The 20,858-nt window shown below is 41.1% G+C and overlaps 1 protein-coding gene across 3 annotated transcripts in view; it reads right to left on the bottom strand.

Moving 5' to 3' along the window:
* The window catches only part of arhgap10 (Rho GTPase activating protein 10), a 199,598-nt gene that overhangs the window by 77,283 nt on the left and 101,457 nt on the right, over nt 1-20,858 (bottom strand). For all 3 annotated transcript variants that reach the window (XR_013497750.1, XM_078212380.1, XM_078212393.1), the window contains exon 6: nt 7,377-7,487. Coding sequence is in view for 2 of the 3 variants with exons in the window: in XM_078212380.1 (XP_078068506.1) it covers nt 7,377-7,487 (111 nt within the window). In the remaining variant the exon portion in view is untranslated. The remainder of the gene's footprint in view (nt 1-7,376; nt 7,488-20,858) is intronic.

Raw genomic sequence — 20,858 nt, 5'->3', positions numbered from 1 at the left:
ATAGTACTGGTAATGTTCCTGGCTAGTAATCCCAATGCCCAGACTAACCCTCCGGAGCAACTGTTGGAATTTACACTAAATTACTTAATCAGGAATAAAAAGTAAGTTTCAATAATGACGTCCATTAAACTACTGGATTGGCATAAAACCCCATTTGGTATACTCACATCCTTTAGGGAAGGAAATCTGCTACCCTTAGGTGATGCGGCTACATGACGGCAGGCACACAGTGATGGGATTGACACTTAACTACTCTCTACAATGTCATACAAAGCCTCTCAGTTGTATCAAACTGCTATAGAAAATTTGAAAAATAATAAAACTGAATGGACCACCCAGCATCAACAACCTAGGCACTGGAAAGGCATACCCTGCTCAGTCAGCCATGCAACGCCCTCCTTACAAACATCTGAGGTCCTGGGCCAAAATTGGGAGGGATGTCCCACAGACTAGTCAAAAGACAGCCTGACAAGGTCTTACTCACCGAATCACACCTGACAGCCAAGACGATTCCTTGACATGTCCTGTCCCACCAGCAGGTGCCACCCTCCAGAGATGGTGGACAGGCAGTGGTATACAATCAGGTATGGGCGGGGGTCTTCAACATTGAAGACCTGGGAGTCTTCAACATTGACACAGGCCCAGGAAATCTCATGGCATCACGACAAACATGGGTAGGGAAACCTCCTGCTGAATACCACCAACTGCCCTCCCTCAGATGATGAATCTGTACTCCTCCATGTGCAGACCATTTGGAAGAAACATTAAATGCAACAAGGGCCTGGGTGGAGAATTTAAAGATCAAAGACTTGCAATCATTTTCAGCCAGAAGTGCCAAATGGATGATCCATCTCATCCTCCTCCTGAAGTCCCCAGCATTACTGTGTTCAGCCAATTCCACTAACTCAACATGATATCAAGAAACTGCTGAAGGCATTGGATACATTAAATGCTATGAGCGTTGACAACAACCCAACAATAGCACTGAAGACATGTACTCTAGAAGCAGCCATGCTGTTTCAGTCCAGTTCAAAGAGTGACATCGACCAGACAATGTTGGAAACTGCCCAGATCTGTCCCATGCATATAGGACAAATCCAACATGACCAACAATCATACTAGCAGACTGCTCTCTATCATCAGCAAATGATGGAAGATGTGACAACCTATATGCTTTGGAAAGCATATATTTTCATTTTGCACAATGTCCCTTTGAGACCAAAGTGGGCTGGGGCATATTCTTAAAGACATTTACTAATTTCCTGAGATTACATAATTCTTACCCCAAAGAATATTATTGTCATTGAGTTTAAAGTTTATAGTTTTAACATTTTAAAGTTTATTAATGTCGCAAGTAGACTTACATTAACACTGCAATGAAGTTACTGTGAAAATCTCCTAGTTGCCACACTCCAGTACCTGTTCGGGTATACTGAGGGAGAATTTAGCATGGCCAATCCACCTAATCAGCATGTCTTTCGAACTGTGGGAGGAAACTGGAGGATCCAGAGCAAACCCACACAGACACAGGGGAAACGTGTAGTCTCCATACAGATAGTGATCCAAGCTGGGAATCAAACCCAGGTCCCTGGCACTGTGAGGCAGCAGTGCTAACCACTGTGCCATAAAGGTTCACCAGATTTGTTCTGGGGATGGCAGGACTGTCTAATGAAGAGGGATTGGGCACACCGGGCCTGTATTCTCTCGAGTTTTGAAGAATGAGAGGTCATCTCATTGAAATCTACAAAACACTTAAATAATAGACAGTGCAGATGCAGGCGCGATGTTTCCCTTGGTTGGGGAGTCTAGAACCAGGGAGCATAATTTCAAAATAAGGGGGATGCCACTTCGGATCAAGATGAGAAGAAGTTCCTTTACACAGAGGGTTGCGAACCTTTGGAATTCTCTACCCCAGTGGGCTGTGGAAGCTCAGCAATTGAGTATGTTAAAAGCAGAGATAGACACAGATTTCTGATGTATGACAATGTAAAGGGTTATGGGGATAGTGGGTGCAAAAGTCATTGAAGTGTCCATTCAGCCACTCTTGTATTAAATTGAGGAGCAGACTCGATGGGCTGAATGGCCTATTCCAGTTCCTGTGCTCCTAAAAGCTGATGTGATCTGGGTTGCCACGGGGATGAAAAATTAAGAAGGTAACAAGTAAATAAAAAGTGAACTACAGTGTGGTTGGGTCAACCATTATTTTCTGACTGGTAGTTCAGAACAAACTGGGAATTTGTGTAAAAACAAAACAAGCAAGGTTCTCCAAATGTAACAGTTTTCTCTCTGAAAGCCATCAAACAGATTCTGGTAATGAAACAGGTCTCTGAAAATACAAAGTTATACAGTTGGAAAGAGCAGAAAGTGAAGAATAGGGAGGACATGGGCTTGTGGATTGGACAAGGCCTACTGCGAATATCTCAGTGTTGCCAGAGCCCATCAGATCATTTAAAGGAGCCAGAGAAGGGAGTTTCTTGGGATTCTGTGCTATTATGACTGAAGTGACCGACAGAGGGAGGGTTCATAAATGCGCCTGATCTGTGGTAACTGTGAACATGAACTTCGGCTGGGATATGATTGCTGACAAATGACTCCATAGGAAGTGAGAAAATGGAAGCCAAGTTGGAAATATTAGGTGGATTTCCCATGGTCCCACACTTGTGTAGAAGTAACGAGTGTACTTGTAACTACTTAAGATATATCTTTGTTGTATCGATTATTTAAAGGGAAACTTACCACCTTATTTGAAATACCCATTGCCTGTTTATGTTTGAACAATGTTGATTTTAGTTGGTTTGTTGCAGTAAATGTTTTAAAAAGTGAAGAAGTTTTCTTTCTGATGGAATTGAAGGGGTTTTCTTTTCTTTTAAAGTTATCAATCTCTACAGGAATCATAAAATAAGCAATGTGTTTCCCATCCCTATTTTTCCCAAGTAGCAAATCCGAGTGACCTTCTTCAGGCACTTTCCTCAGTTTTTGGAAGTTCTTAAATCCACCACCAGCAGTAAAAAGCCTGAGCTGATCAGAAAAGTGGTTCCCCTTTATCTCTCTACCCCATGACAACATGAAGTACATTAGACTTGTATCTAGGTAGAAATGCTAATTTGCTATCTTTGAGCACAACTCCCTTTTGGCTCAGAAATGAATAGGCAGTCCACAGTGTAACTACTTACAACTCAGTACCTGTAAAACCTTTCTAAAACTTTGGAGGATTCAGCATCAACTCATAGCAAACTCAGACACTGCTGCCATTGTCTCCAAGCATAAATACTTTGCATCTTCTTCTTGGTAAAACAATCTAAGCCCGCTTTTCATCGCAAACAATCAAATCCCCTGGGCTTACTATCAGGCACACTGCAGAACAAATCACATTACACCCTTTATTTGCCCTAAATATAAGGCTAGACTCCCAAAATATAATAATCTTGCAAACCTCAACTATAACACAATTTGTTTGGTTGGTAACATTGTCATGAACCACAGCATCAATTGCTGGCAATCCATCTGGCTTTTTGACACTGGCTGTTATGACTTGGAACATTAGAAATTCTTGTCATACGGCCTCTTCCTCTCGGAATTCAGCAATTTCACCTGTTTTTCTTCAAAGCTAGGCACCACACTACTAATTTGAGATTTTGCTTCTTAAAGGAGGTCCTAGACCATTCTGCTCAGGTTTCAACTAATGATCTCCATTCCCTCCCACATGAAAGCTTTTCAATGCCCAAGAGTTCGCCAACCAAATACTCAAATTGTTTCGAGAACAATCGAATTCACCCCATTCTGTCTAAATGCCGAATCGGATTCCGGCCGCAAAGTCCTCTTTAGCATTGTTGAGGTTTTAATGTTCAGCTAAGAGAGTTTCATATTCCTTTTAATTCAGTTCACAAATTCTCTTAACCTTCTTCTGTTTCTCTGTATTCCACTGAACTCAAGTTCGGTCCAATTTCATTTTGGTAAAAGTTGTGATTTCCTTTTTCTGAACTTTTAATTTGCATTCAAAAGCATATATCTGTTCCTACAACTTTATAATGTTAACACTTTGGCTCACCCCAAAATAGTATAATGCTAACACTGGGTTCAACCTTTTCACTTTTCTTTAAAGCCTGCCTTTCACACTCAGAACCAGAATAGATAGGAGAAATAAGAGTGGTGCAGAATTCCAATTGCAGTGATCACAATGTACAATGTACTATGTTTTGTTACATAAGTAAGACAACAAAGGAAAAGAGCAAACTTTGAGGAAATGAATATGGACTAAAGAAGGAGGGAAAACTTTGAAAACCAAAAATTAACAGAATTCAGGGAAAATATATTCCACAGAAATGTACAAGTTAATTATGAGGCCTCATGGATGACAAAAGAACTCTGAAGAAAAACTGAACGAAAAGTACTTGGAGGTTAGTTAGGAAGGTTCAGTCGCTAGGTATACATGGGGAGGTAGTAAATTGGATTAGACACTGGCTCAATGGAAGAAGCCAGAGAGTGGTTGTGGAGGATTGCTTCTCTGAGTGGAGGCCTGTGACTAGTGGTGTGCCGCAGGGATCGGTGTTGGGTCCATTGTTGTTTGTCATCTATATCAATGATCTGGATGATAATGTGGTAAATTGGATCAGCAAGTTTGATCCATGACTTGTAAATGTCTCGGCCTTTAGGAATTGAAAGGAAGACTGCAGGGCGTTTGAATCAGCAGATGATCCATTTCCTTCAGCCAACTATGTTATTAAATGCGTTTGTATAATTCTTTTTGAAATTGGGTTTTGCAGACCACGGGGTTGTTGGTGGCTCCTCAGAGATAACAAAGTGAGTTTTTTCCTAAAACTTGCCAAGTGGCATCTTTTGTTCAGGAGTTACAGATACACAGTTTCAACCATTTTAAATATCTCTGTTCAGTTCACAGATTTTAGAAATAGTAATGAACATATGTACATACATGATATAAAAAATATAGGGTAGAGTTTTGAGAATCGCGAGAGATCGGTGCTAATGTGCCAAATGCACAGCTGCCAACTCTTGAACTCCCCCTGCCATTTAACGCTCACTTGAGTGTTGATTGACAGTGGATGGGATGCCCGTCCGCTGTTGGAAAGAGGTTTGATTGGTCGACAGCTCTTCAACCCAGCCAGGCACAATGTTGCAGTGGCCAGAAGCGGTACTGCAGCACTGTGCCTTGGACTAAATCCTGGGGGGAGGGGCAGGGTATGGGACTAAGGGGGATTGCGAGGGGGCAATCATCAGGGTTGCGCCAGTGGGGAGGGTGCCCAAATTGAGGGAGCCTTCAGAGTGAGGCACTTTTCCCCCTTCCCACCCAAGATGGACAAAAGTAAGAGTGTCATTTTGCCACCCTGCCCGCCAGTCTAAATATTGGGGCTGTGCGGGATAAGCCATCAATGGCAACTTGAAGGGCTAGAGGCCCTGTCTGCCCGAGTGTGAAACTGGGCCTGGATTTTGATGGGTGTGTTCCCATGCAGTAAATTCACCATTCAATTTTACACCCACACCCCTACCACTGCCTGTCCTCAGAACCCACCCTGGGGCTACTGTAAAATTCTGCCAATATAGCTTAAGGTCCTAGTCGCCTCACATGCTTCGAATCCCTCTTTTATGCTCTCCTTCAACATCCATAGAACCATAGAAAATTACAGCTCAGAAACAGGCCTTTTGGCCCTTCTTGTCTGTGCCGAACCATTTTTTGCCTAGTCCCACTGACCTGCACTTGGACCATATCCCTCCACACCCCTCTCATCCATGAACCCGTCCAAGTTTTTCTTAAATGTTAAAAGTGACCCCGCATTTACCACTTTATCCGGCAGCTCATTCCACACTCCCACCACTCTCTGTGTGAAGAAGCCCCCCCCCTAATATTCCCTTTAAACTTTTCTCCTTTCACCCTTATCCCATGCCCTCTGTTTTTTTTCTCCCCTAGCCTCAGCGGAAAAAGCCTGCTTGCATTCACTCTATCTATACCCATCAAAATCTTATACACCTCTATCAAATCTCCCCTCAATCTTCTACGCTCCAGGGAATAAAGTCCCAACCTATTCAATCTCTCTCTGTAACTCAGCTTCTCAAGTCCCGGCAACATCCTTGTGAACCTTCTCTCCACTCTTTCAACCTTATTTACATCCTTCCTGTAACTAGGTGACCAAAACTGTACACAATACTCCAAACTCGGCCTCACCAATGCCTTATATAACCTTACCATAACACTCCAACTTTTATACTCGATACTCCGATTTATAACGGCCAATGTACCAAAGGCACTCTTTACGACCCTATCCACCTGTGACGTCACTTTTAGGGAATTCTGTACCTGTATTCCCAGATCCCTCTGTTCAACTGCACTCTTCAGAGTCCTACCATTTACCCTGTACGTTCTACTTTGGTTTGTCCTTCCAATGTGCAATATCTCACACTTGTCTGCGTTAAATTCCATTTGCCATTTTTCAGCCCATTTTTCTAGTTGGTCCAAATCCCTCTGCAAGCTTTGAAAACATTCCTCACTGTCCACTACACCTCCAATCTTTGACATGGGCCTCTGCCTTGTGGAATAAACAATGGTCATCAGCGTTCCCCGAAACTGAAGATGACATCCGTCGGGCTTGGTGACTCTTCAGATGACTGAGGGGCCCAATTCTGGATCCAAAGGTTCTTCCACACTGGGGGTATGCTGTCGCATGCAGTTCCCGTGGTCTACAGTCGCGTCCAGGAGAGGCAAAGGTAAGTGGACCACTTTGTTATAGCACTAGCTGCCATAATCCAGGTAAGTTTGAAGATCCAACCACTTTGACAAGCCAGGGAGAAGTGTCAGTAAGTGGATAAGAGATTTGGGGGTTGGGGGTGGCTGGGGAAAGGGGGGTAGGGGCCAGTGAGTGAAGGTCAAGGGAGGGCAGTGTGACAGAGGTGTGGTGGGTCAGTGTTATAGTTAACCAGAAGCTGGAAATGGTTTTACTTCTAATGCTCTGTGGGTAACTATTGATACAAGACAGTCAGAACAATCTCAAGTTTGAGATTTAAATCACATTACCAGCTGGTTCCCAGTGTAGGGCAAAATCCAGCCTGACAACTGGTTTCAATCAGCCTTCAATAAAGGCAGGTCAATGAGGCAGTAAGTGTGTAAGGCTCATCCCCCTCACAATTACGTCATTAACTGCAATTAAACATCATTCAATTCAGTAAAATACAATCCAAGTTTAGATCGGAAATTGGAAATAGGATCAAAAGAATTTCCAAATGAAGGTGATTCATATCAACAGTTTTAAGGAACAGGAAAAGGTATCAATTTCATTGCAAATGCTTATAAGTGGACAATTATTTCATGGGTTAAAAAAGTAGAAAAATAATTGATGTTTTTCTCTAAATATGATTACTTTACTTACAGGCTCCACAAACTCAAACTTCTTGCGCTCTTGAATTTCTTGCACCTTACAGACATACTCTAGTGATAATTCGTAGTAGTGTTGCCGAATCTGATCTAGTTGATTATCTGCCTAAAAGACACAAAGGTACTTTGAAATGTTATGGAAAAGGTAAATTAGTTTTTAATTACACAAATACTTGTTTTAAAACAGAAATGCTTCAGGCTGTACTTCCAAGATTTGTGTGGTATTAATAGGCTTTGAGTTAAAACTTATAAACACTTATTCAGTAATTCAGGAACAATTAAGAACATAGGAAAAAGCCAGTGCAGCCCACTTGGCTTCCTGTGTGTGACGTTAAATTGATTAATCACAATAATAATTAATAATCATAATATGGTTTGACCAGTGAAAAACTAGGGTCAACTTTTACCAAGGTATAGAAAAAAAAATTAAAACTTTTTTAGGTCAAAAGTCATGGAGTCAACTTTTACTAAGATTGCCTTTTACATGAATATACATATGGTCAATGCAGTTATTTCTTTATTTAAAAGATTTTGATCAACAATTGATGGTTTGACAGGTTATCCTCACTGCAAGGCATGAATGCAACTCTCATGTGTAGTTTATTAAATCTTTCTTGACTCCTTCACTGTAGCAAAATTATAAACTGCTTTTCGGACATCCAATATTAGGTGAATCTTGGGAAGACTCAAACCATTGTTTTTAGTCCCCACTCCAAACTCCATCCCTCTCCTTGGCAACTGTTGGAGACTAACTTGGTGTTACATTTGACCCTGAGATGAACTTCTGACGTTCTATTCGCCCAGCACTAAGACCTATTGCTACCTCCATAACATTGCCCACCTTTATCGCATCGTAGCTCAGCTGCTGCTGAAACCCTCATTCATGCCTTTATTATCTCTAGACTATTGCAATGCACTCCTGGCTGGTCTCCCGCTTCTACCCTCCACAAACTTGTCATCCAAAATGCTACCTGTGACTTCCCATTCACCTATCATCCCTGGGCTTACTGGCCCACATTGGCTCCTGGTCAAGCAATGTCCTGATTTTCAAATTCTCATCCTTGTTTTCAAATGCCTACATGGTCTTACCTTTCTACCCATCTCTGTAATCTCCTCCAATTCCATAACCCTCATGATATCTGCACTCCTTTAATTCTGGTTTCTTGAGCATCCCTGAATTTAATCACTCCATCGTTGGTGATAGTTCCTCAGTTGCGTAGGCCCTAAGTTCCCTGTCTTCCCTGCATTGCTCTGCCTGTCGATCTCACTTTCCTCATTTAAATCACTCCTTAAAACCTATACCAGCTCCCACAGCAAAATACCTCCCCCTGTCAATTAAAATCAAGTGTGAGATTTTGGAAATTGTGGACCATTTCCTGTAACTTGGGAGCCTCCCCTTGATAAAAGCAAACATAGGTGATGAAATTTATCATCACCTCCAAAGTGCCGGCTCAGCCTTCAGCAGACTAAGGAAAAGAATATTTGAGGACCAGGATCTCAACTAAGGTCATGGTTCACTGGGCAGTAGTGGTCCCCGCCTTCCTCTATGCATCAGAAACTCAGATGACCGACAGCTGGAACCTCAAAGCACTGGAAAGGTATGACCAGCAGTGCCTTCACAAGATCCTCCAAATCTAGTGGTGGGAAAACCAGTCCAAACAGCAGCACCCTCTCCCAAGCCGACATGCTCAGCGTCGAGGTGGTAATCAGCTCTGTTGGGTGGGACCTTTTTTTAAAGTTTATTTGTTAGTGTCACAAATAGGCTTACATTTACACTGCAATGAAATTACTGTGAAAATCCCCTAGTCGCGACATTCCAGCACCTGTTCGGGTACACTGCAGGAGAATTTAGCATGGCCAACGCAACTAACCAACTTGTCTTTTGGACTGTGGGAGGAAACCGGAGCACGCGGAGGAAACAGATGCAGACACGGGGAGAAGGTGCAGACTCTGCACAGACAGTGATCCAAGCTGGGAATTGAATCTGGGTCCCTGGCGCTGTGAGGCAGCAGTGCTAACCACTGTGTTACCATGCTGCCCCTGTCATTCATATGCCTGACACTAGATTCCCAAAGCAACTGTCCTGCTCGGAACTGGCAGGAGACTGTTAGGAATTTGGCAGTTAACAAGGTTAACAGTGAACTTGAGATGAAAACAAAATAACAAACAAGTAACAATATTAGCAGGTGTCTAAAGGAATACTGAGATGCGATTTGCCCAGTAACAAGATTAGTAGGCATCTAGAGAAACTGAGGTGTGAATTGCCACATCAAAAACATTATTTACCAGAGATCAATGGAGCTATACTTCTCATGGAAAGGAATTTGAGAGAAAGACAGCCGAATCCACAGGATGGGGTTTCAAAGCAGCTGAACGGTATAACTGCTCGCACCCTCTTTGGGGAAGATGCTAGTTTTACACCCAATAGCCAGACAGGCCAAAAGCTTCAGAGAGGCCAGTTCCATCTATGATCAGAGCCATGGAAACCTGTTCCATCTAACACTTAAGAGTTACGACAGATTGCAGAGATTCTCCTCTAAAACAGTTTCGTCCCATTAGCTGAACCAGCAAAATACGTTTTCCCAGGCCTGGTCATCTAAGTTATACTGTGTGGTAACTATGAGCTGGATTTGACTTAGAGTTACAAAAGTGGATGTTGTTTGGGAAAAGGGGTGTCTTAGGGAGTCCAGGTAATGTGGGTATATTTTGGGATCAAGAGGTAATTTCAGATAAAGGGGTGCATTTAACTATTAATATACTTAAGTGTCATAGTGTATTTTAGGCTTTCCTGTCGTGTGTTTTTCTTTTCCTCGAATAAATATTTTAAATTAATTGTTGACACAATGCTTGGACTGGTTCCTCACTTGGTTGTACATTGTTCCGCACATTATTCCAAACAAATATACACCAATAAGAACCAGTGTTTCAAGTTATCCTTCGGGGTCCTGCGACACCCTCGCAGATAACATCAGTGAGGTTCCTAACAAGACTCCCAGGAGGACAGCGGAAATGCTTTGGGGATGTTTCTCAAAGCATCCCTGAAGAGGTCAATCATATCAGTCAACTCATGGGAGATCATTGTGACCAAACAAAACGGAGAAGGCTCTAAACACTTTGAGTGACTTGGTCAACAACATGCAATGGTGAAGTGGAGGTGTTGGAAGGAGCACACAAACTTCTAAACAACTCAGCCACTCATCTCAACAAGCACATGGCAGAGCGTGCAGATCATGCACTGGACTTATCATCCATCTCAGGACTCATTGAATCAGAGCTGAAGCAAGTCATCCAAGAGGCTGAGTAGAAGAAGCAGCAGCAGAGCTGGAGGAGAAGGAAAAGGCCTCTGACTAAGCTTTCGGTCATCTGACCCAATAGCTCCCTTGGTGGCTCAAAGTCATGTTCTGTTTTATAACACTTATGTGAAGGAATTTGAAATGCTTTATTACATAAAGGTGCTATACAAGTTCTTGTTATTGTTGGAGTCTAGTCCTTCATTTTCTCTAACTCAAACTGTTTCTAACTAATGGTAAAGCTACTGGAGAGGGTGCAAAAAAGACCAACAAGGTTGATATCAGAAATCTGAGGTTATACCCATCAAGAAGGGATAAACAGGCTGAGTCTCTTTTCCCTCATCAGCTGAGCTGATGGAGACTTTCAAGTTATGGAAAGCTTTGATATAGTCGACACAGAGACAATGTTTCTACTTGCAGAGAAGAGCAAAACTTGAGGCCAAATGTAAGACAGTCACTGAGGAATTCAAAAGAAATTTACCCAGAGCAGTGAGAATGGGGAATTCACTACCAACAGTTGAAGTGAAAAGTGTACATACATTTAAGGGAAGGATATATAGACATACAAGGAAGAGAATAGATGGTTATTCTGATAGAGTTAGATGAAGGAGAATGGGAAGAGTCTCAAATGGAGCATAAATGTTAGTAGGGACTGGTGGGGCTGAGTGGCCTGTTTCCCTGCTGTATATCTATATTACAGAGTCATAGAGGTTTACAGCATGGAAACAGCCCTTCGGCCCAACTTGTCAATGCACCCTTTTTTGTTTAAAACCCCCAAGTCCCAATTGCCCACATTTGGCCCATATCCCTCTATACCCATCTTATCCATGTATCTGTCTAAACGCTTTTTAAAAGACAAAATTGTACCCGCCTCTACTACTACCTCTGGCAGCTTGTTCCAGACACTCACCACCCTCTGAAAAAATTGCCCCTCTGGACCCTTTTGTATCTCTCCCCTCTCACCTTAAACCTATGCCCTCTGGTTTTAGACTCCTCTACCTTTTGGAAAAGATATTGACTATCTAGCTGATCTGTGCCCCTCATTATTTTATAGACCTCTATAAGATCACCCCTCAGCCTTCTACGCTTCAGAGAAAAAAGTCAGTCTATCCAGCCTCTCCTTATAATTCAAACCATCAAGTCCCGGTAGCATCCTAGTAAATCTCTTCTGCACTCTTTTTAGTTTAATAATATCCTTTCTATAATAGGGTGACCAGAACTGTACACAGTATTCCAAGTGTGGCCTTAGCAACTTCAACAAGACGTCCCAACTCCTGTATTCAATGCTCTGACCAACAAAACTAAGTATGTTGAATGCCTTCTTCACCACCCTGTCCACCTGTGACTCCACTTTCAAGGAGCTATGAACCTGTACCCCTAGATCTCTTTGTTCTGTAACTCTCCCCAACGCCCTAGTATTAACTGAGTATGTCCTGCCCTGGTTCAATCTACCAAAATGCATCACCTCGCATTTATCTAAATTAAACTCCATCTGCCATTCATCAGATTCAAAGAATAAAGAATAAAGAACAAAGAACAGTACAGCACAGGAAACAGGCCCTTCGGCCCTCCAAGCCTGTGCCGCTCCTTGGTCCAACTAGACCAATCGTTTGTATCCCTCCATTCCCAGGCTGCTCATGTGACTATCCAGGTAAGTCTTAAACGATGTCAGCGTGCCTGCCTCCACCACCCTACTTGGCAGTGCATTCCAGGCCCCCACCACCCTCTGTGTAAAAAACGTCCCTCTGATGTCTGAGTTATACTTCGCCCCTCTCAGCTTGAGCCCGTGACCCCTCGTGATCGTCACCTCCGACCTGGGAAAAAGCTTCCCACTGTTCACCCTATCTATACCCTTCATAATCTTGTATACCTCTATTAGATCTCCCCTCATTCTCCGTCTTTCCAAGGAGAACAACCCCAGTCTACCCAATCTCTCCTCATAGCTAAGACCCTCCATACCAGGCAACATCCTGGTAAACCTTCTCTGCACTCTCTCCAATGCCTCCACGTACTTCTGGTAGTGCGGCGACCAGAACTGGACGCAGTACTCCAAATGTGGCCTAACCAGCGTTCTATACAGCTTTTATACTCTATACCCCGTCCTATAAAGGCAAGCATACCATATGCCTTCTTCACCACCTTCTCCACCTGTGTTGCCACCTTCAAGGATTTGTGGACTTGCACACCTAGGTCCCTCTGTGTTTCTATACTCCTGATGACTCTGCCATTTATTGTATAACTCCTCCCTACATTATTTCTTCCAAAATGCATCACTTCGCATTTATCCGGATTAAACTCCATTGTTATGCTTTTAACAAATTTACAAAAATCAATTTGAATAGTTAGCAGCTTTAGAAAATATATGAAATGAGTTAAATAAGTAAATTCAATGTTGCTTTGGTTTAAGAGTTATCCAGTTAAAACATTAATGACGTGGTCACAAAAATTATACAAGGGTTACAATGAAACACATTTGCAGCCATTTTTATAGCAAAATTCCCGCTAATAATATTCTCGCTAAACTTATCTTATAGACCAGACAGTATTATCAGTCAGTAAATGCAATCTCAATTTTTTGGTGACAGGGGTTGTCTGAAAAATATTTTAAGTGTGGAATCTGAGAAGGAAAGGTGCCAATTGATGCCAATTTTATTTTTGCTTTGTTTTGACCATTTGTTAATTGAATGTTTTTGGTTTAAATAAATGGTATCATAGGAATCATCTGTTGATTCTATTGAAGTGGGCAGGATACGATAACAAATTAACAAATAATAACTGAACATACCTCTGAATAAACTCCTTTTGATTTTAACTCAGGAACTATTCCAATTTGCACTTTCCTATGATGTCATCAGAGCTCATTGTTTAAACTAAAGCATTCTTCAAAGAACGAAACAAAGGAACCTCCAAATTAATCACAGTTCTTTGAAACAGAACAAATTTAAAATTTTAATCTGTCTGTACTGTATTTTTCATAGGTACCCCAGCACTGACAGTTGTGCTTTTGATTGCCTTGGTCCCAAACTCTGGAACTTCCCCCGAGATCCCTCTTCTCTCCTTCTTTAAGGCCCTCCTTATAATCCACCACTTTGACCATCCTTTGTATCTCTACTGCTGTATTTGAATCTACTTTTTATCCTATATTTCTGTGAAGTGCCATGGGGCATTTTTCTATGTTAAAGGAATTACATTAATTTAGGCTGTTGTTAATTGTTAAGCACTTTTATGTAGTCATGATTCGCTCCATTAATATTTTACTATAATACCAAAATAAAATGTCCTCATTATTGAGCAATTACTTCTTTACTTAAAAGTGATTAAAACAGCAATTTCATGAGAGATAAAAGTTTGGACTTTTTTTTGAGGAACATAACAAAAAGAGGACTAAAATTCAAGCCATGAGGAAAACTAAAATTATTTATAAGCTAGCAGACCACCAAATCAGTAGGTCACAACTTTGGTGACTGATGTTGGAAAATAAAACAGGTAGATCAAGTCTGTGGCCTTTGGAGATCGTATAAGTAGCAAAACAATAACAGCAGATTCTGTTTTTTTAAAAAATAATTAATACTACATTATAACAACAAAAAGAATTAAGGCTAAAACTAAAACTTGGCTAAAATTGGAAACAATGGCCAGATCCTCCATTCCCTGGAGGGTCATATCCCGGAAAGTCTGGTGTGGGACCCCTCTGAAAACCCCCAGGCAAGGACTGCATTGAAATTACCCTGGAAGTTTCAACTTCGGTTGCGCAATTACCCTCCACCTGGAACCCTTCTGATTACTCCAATTTAAAGTCAGACACTTTGGATAGTTCTGACTCTCTTACCAGAATATACTGTAGTTGCCCAGGAAAAGTTAGAAGGGTTAAACGTAGTACTACTTCCTGGGTAACAACATTATCAACACCATCCACCCTGCCCCATTCCCTCTCCTATTTCACCAATGCCCCCATCTACCACCTCGCCCTAACCACTCAACTGCCCCATTTCATATCTCAATTTTTTGGTGACAGGGATTGTCTGAAAAATATTTTAAGTGTGGAATCTGAGACGGAAAGGTGCCAATTGATGCCAGTTTTGTTTTTGCTTTGTTTTGACCATCTGTTGATTGAATATTTTTGGCTTAAATAACAAATGATATCATAGGAATCACCTGTTGATTCTATTGAAGTGGGCAGGATACGATAATAAATTAACTAATAAGTGAACATACTTCTGAATAAACTCCTTTTGATTTTAACTCAATTTCAGAATTGCAGTGTTGGTCCTTTCATCTGTACTAAAGAAAGGATTACAATTTTGGGCTCATATACTTATTTTTCATCAACTGTTTGTTAGAGCCTATTTATAAAACTGGAAAATTTATTATAGTGAGGCAAAATGACGTCAAACAATATCCTAAGTAACAATCATATTGTGAGCCAAGATGCAGTTAAATTTCTCCAAGAAAATTTTATTTCCATTTTCAAAGCACAGAGATCAGGATTTGAAGGGCAGATTCCTGGAAAAACATACAATTTTGCACACTCTGTAATACAGAAAAGCTATTTTGGCCTTAGTGCCCTAACAAGCTTTGTACAATTTGTACTAATATGGATTGTTTTAGTCAACTAACCTCTTGAGGGATGTGAAAATGCAGTACTGTGAAACGTTTTCTTGTCCCTTCAACCTAAATCTGGCTGCAGAACTAAAGGTGATGGCAGAATATCCAAAAACCAGGTGCACCAGGGCAAATGTTTTACAAGTATTAAGAGAAAGAATCCCACTCCCAGTGCCATTTTACCTAAAAATAGGAAAGTTGGTCAAAGGGAGGAAAGTCTTTGGTCTACCAATTCAAACAGGAATAATGAAGCGCGATGATATGAACCAAATCACCTCCTTTCGCAGGGTAATTGTGCAAAACAGCAATAATGGAAGCACTGGTCCACATTTAGATATCACGGTGACTGCATTTTCACCCCTTATCTTTACTGGATCTTTGCCCGATAAATCAACAAACTCCTCAGGACAAATACTCAAAAGGTTTCTCATAGCAACACTAGTCTTTTTCTCATAGCTATATTTGAAGCACAGTGAAATAACTTTGAAACCAGTGACCTCGGGGACTGGTAATATATTTCAAGGAACACATGAATGCCAAGAAAAAGAAACCAATGATAGGAAAAATTGGGCAACTTGAATCTTAACTGTGTCCTATTTCCTTTATAGTAAACCATTCTGCCAAGCTTTTGTATATTTGTTTAAAAACATTCAAGTTAGTAACCAGCAAGAGACAGTATTCTGCCTGTACTACTCTATTCTAAATAATTTACAGCCACTTAATCTACAGCTAACTAGCAAACTGGATGGCCCTATTTCAAGGTTGGATGCATGTTGGTTTTGTTAGTCTGAGATGTTTTCGGGGGGCTGACACCATGCAACTTTTTACAAAGGATTAGAAAGGTGATTCTTGTGCATCTTCACCCAGTTAAAACATCACAGACCGAGAAACTCCCGCACTGACCAATGCAGAGCAGCATGTTAGAACCAATGTGCAAATACCTTTCTCTAATCTATTAGGCCCAAGAAATTTCAACCATTCAGCCAAACAGATAAAGGCATCTGATATTAATACAATTAGGTGCAGGCAATCATGGGGCAATCCAAATAGTTTGCAAACCACATAGACCCCTCGTCACCTGTTGCAGACTGTCAAGTTACAATATCGAGTTAGTGGGAATTTCCCAAATGGTCTAATGAATATAAACCAATACATGAAGGATGCTACTATCAGGCTCAGGTGAGAGGTAACTGGTACAGGAGAAGAATTTATAATTGAGCAGGGGAAGATGTCAGAAGGGCTATCTTTACTTAAAATTGATAAAGGGACCAGGAGCTGATGAGATGGATCCATGGTTACTGAAGGAAGGGAGAATGGAAATTGTAGAGGCAATAGCGATAATCTTCCAGGCTTCCTTAGACACACGGATGGTGCCAGAAAACAGGAGAAGTGCAAATGGTTCAAAAAGGGGTGCAAAGATAAAGCCAGCAACTATAGACCAGTCAGTTTCACTTCAGTGGTAGGTAAACTTCTGAAAATTACAGTTCAGGACAAAACTAATAGTCACATAGGCAAGTACAGGATAATTAAGGAAAGCCAGCATAGATTCATTAAGGGAAAATTATGTTCAACTAACTTGCTGGAGTGTTTTGAGGGCCAACAGAGAAGGTTGATAAGGGCAATGCTTATGGATTTCCAAAAGGCATTTGATACAGTGTCACAAAACAAACTCTGAGTAACATTCTAGCTGATGGAATAAAAGGGAAAGTAGACACTTGGATAAGAGAGTGACTGAGTGATAGGAAACAGAGTTGTGATAAATGGTTGTTTTTCGGATTGGAGGAAGTTTTGTCGTGGAGTTCCCCAGGGGTCAGTGGTGGGTCCCTTACTCTTCCTGATATGTATTAATGACCTAGACTGTTCAGAGCATAATTTCAAAATTTGCAGATTATACAAAGATTGGAATTGTGATGAGAATAGTATTGAGCTTCAAACGGGCATATGTCGAAGCTAAAAAGATATTCGGGCACAGCGTTCGCGATTGATGGATCCTTTATTGCCTTCCAATTTATAAGAAGAGGAGTGAAGAATTCCTAAGCCTTCTTCAATCTGCTCTATTGTGTACAAGTCAGCTTTTTTATAGGGCATATCTTATAATTTCTAGTAAAGATAATTGTTCCTAGTCATGTACACTGGTAAATTATCTACATATGATACAAAGAGGTAGGCCCGAGACAACAGCCGTTTAATCATGGCTCATTGGTAATGTCATAATCTTTAGTGGTAGATGAATGGAATGTCCATTCAGACAATGGTCACTTAATCATGTCATTATTACAGTTTCTTAGCAAGGACATTCAGCGGTGTCCTATTGGTAGATTTTAGTGAAACATCCATCTTTTGGCTGCGCTGTCTATTTCACAGTAAGAAGTTTAACACCAGGTAAAAGTCCAACAGGACCTGTTGCACTTTAACTTGGTGTTGTTAAACTTCTTACTGTGTCTACCCCAGTCCAACACTGACATCTCCACATCCTGTCTATTTCATGCAGAGACAGCCAGTCCACAGTGAGGATGGTGCTGCTGATGTGCTCATTTTCCTGGCCCGTTGGCTGACCCCCTGCTGAGTTCAGTTCTCCTCTCCCACACATGGATACATTCTCCCCATGTCTGCGTGGGTTTCCTCCCACAGTCTGAAAGATGTGCTGATTAGTTGCATTGGCCAGGTTAAATTCTCCCTCAGTGTACCTGAACAGGCACTGGAATGTCGTGACTTGGTGATTTTCACAGTAACTTCATTGCATTGTTAAGGTAAGCCTACTTGTGACATTAATAAATAAACTTTTAAAAAGGTAAAGTTCAATGCAGAGAAGTGTGAGGTGGTTCATTTTGGCAGGAAGAATATGGAGAGGCAGTATAAAGTAAAGGGGGAAACTCGAGAGGAGGTGCAGAAACAGTGGGGCTTGGTGTATATGTACATAAGTCATTAAAGGTGGCAGAGCATGTTGAGAGAGCAGTCGATAAAGCACGTAGTATCTTATGCTTGATTAATAAGGGAATTGAGTACAAGAGCATGTTGAACTTGTAGAAGACATTAGTTAGGCTTCGTCTGGAGTACTGCATCCAGTTCTGGGCGCCATACTTGAGGAAAGATGTGAAGGCATTGAAGAGAACACAGAGCAGATTCACGAGAATGATTCCAGGGATAAGAAAATATAGCTATGAGGATAGAGGTTGGGAATGTTTTCCTTGGAGAAATGACGGCTAAGAAATATTTAAGATCCTGAGGGGAACTGTTCCCATTCAAGAGAACAGCAGGAACTAATGGCTAATCCACCTAACCTACATACCTTGGGACACTAAGGGGTAATTTAGCATGACCAATCCACCAAACCTGCAGACCTTCAGATCATGGGAGAAAACCGGAGCACCTGGAGGAAACGCACACAGACACGGGGAGAATGTGCAAACTCCACAGTCACCCAAGCCCAGAATCAAACCTGGGTCCCTGGCACTGTGAGGCAGTAGTGGTAACCACTGTACCATCGTGCCGCCCTTGCAAGCTACTGAGATCAACACACACACTTTGCCAAATGTCTGTTCATTATCTGAGATCAGTGAACCACTCTCAACTGTCATGGGTTGTGTACTTTTCATGTCTATTTACCTAATACATTACACCTAAACTATTCTTAATAAACTACCTTGAAATTACTTATGAATTCTTAATCACTTAGAGGCATCTGTGACTCCAGAACCGATAATCTTACAGATTGGTGTCAGCAGTGGATTTGCAGTGGTCAAGGTATCATTAGCTTGAAATTTGAGAAGCAACAGTCTTGGTTTGTATATTTTGAGTTGAACCAACTAGAATTATACTTAGTCTTAACACAAGTGGAGTGGTTATTAAGTGAAGCCAGGAGTCATAATAAATTTAATAAAATACCTTAAAACTGTCCTAAGTTTTTAACCAAAGCATCATATCTAAACTGTTGATTCTTCTTAATCATTTATAAATTTTTCGACTACTTTTCTTAGGTAATCTGTGCTTTGCAATGATGCATTGGGACAACCAGCAGAAAGACTGCAGTTGGAGGCTTCAATGTAAACAATTTAGATATTTACCCTTTTAACAACACAAAAGATACAATATATAAAACTGAAATTGAGCAGATTTCTACCAAATAAATTACTTCTGCACTTCTCCAGAACTAAAACAGAGAACTTTTCTTGGAATTTAAAAAAAATTCTAAAACAAAGTTGGCATTGCCAAACACATGCATCTTACTCTATTAATACACAGGAAGCAACTTTTTTATTTTCAGATTCATTGTATGCACTCTGTAAGTTTACAGTTTCAGCCTCCTGCTGTCACTGTCCATTTGGAGTGCAGAGTAGCTTCACCTGCAATGTTTTCCATTATCAAGAAGCTCATTAACATTTGCTGCCTAGTTATACACCGGGTCACCAGCAGCCATGGATAGAATCCCAAACACCAAGGGAAAAGAGGGAAGATTTGTTTCAAAAAGAGCAGAAACTGCAAAGGTACAAGACTTTACCTCAGACATTTTTTTAAAATTGCTTCTCTCTGTTGTACTATGAGTTCTCTGGATGTCCCAGTGATGCGATCTTGAGACTTGTATATTTAAACACGAACCCTTTGTTGTTATTCTTTAACTATTTACAGATCCCAGGTTACTGATAAGCAATGAGGTGCTTCTCCATGTAGGTAGGCTTCCAGAGTGAGCCTATTACCAGGGGACTCTATACATCATACCATGGGTGCTGCTATTCTCCAATCCCACATTAACCTTGTTCAGTCGAGCACCTTTACATTGTTGTGATAGTGTATGCATACACTCTCTATAAAAGTGTTCCAAGAGTTTAACAAAGGAACCAGTATACTGGTGAGCAATAATAAAGGGCATCCAGTGCTGATAAGGGAAAGAACAGGTAAGCCAGTTGTACTGGGAACTTCTTTTTAATAAAATTGAAATGTAACTAACTCACATCTGGATTTTGAAAATCCAATGAAAATGTGGTTTCTTGATTTACAATGCTAATATCACAGAAGATAGCCAATTCCTGCATTAGTTCAGCTCTCAAATAGATCATGCTTAGATGTAACATCCATTCCTCCAAGTTTCCACAGTAGCCAAGCTTCATCGATTCCATCAAGTCCTGGATTGTCCTGACTCTCCAAATCCGATTGGGAGAAATTGCCCTGAGCTGCTGGATTTTTACTCTGGGTGGAGGGGACAGGTGCAGATTAGATTCAGGTCCACCAACCCCAGAAACATTACAGATGTGGAGGCGGGTGCAGCATGGGTCATAAAACTTGGTTGGGATTTAAAAGGATGATTGGTAAGGAGTTTCTACTGTGAAACAGAACGTGGACGCAAATGTTGCTGTTGCTTGGAATTGTTAATCAATAGTCAGGTGAGTACGAACTGTACAGCCCGATGCTGACACTGGATTGGATTTGTAGAAGTTCTGTGGCGTTTGGTGGAAAATTTTAAAGCTCTCCAAACGGGTGTCACACCTTTCTAAAGATGATCTAGACCTTTTCCTCAAAGTCTTATGTTCCACGAATCATGCTTTAGAAATCTTGGTAACGGAAATTGCTTCTGAGTGAAGGTAGCTATA

The sequence above is a fragment of the Mustelus asterias genome, chromosome 1, assembly GCF_964213995.1.
Source record: "Mustelus asterias chromosome 1, sMusAst1.hap1.1, whole genome shotgun sequence".
Taxonomy (NCBI): Eukaryota; Metazoa; Chordata; class Chondrichthyes; order Carcharhiniformes; family Triakidae; genus Mustelus; species Mustelus asterias.
Note: the sequence above shows the minus strand (reverse complement) of the source record. Positions and strands in the feature narration are given on the sequence as shown.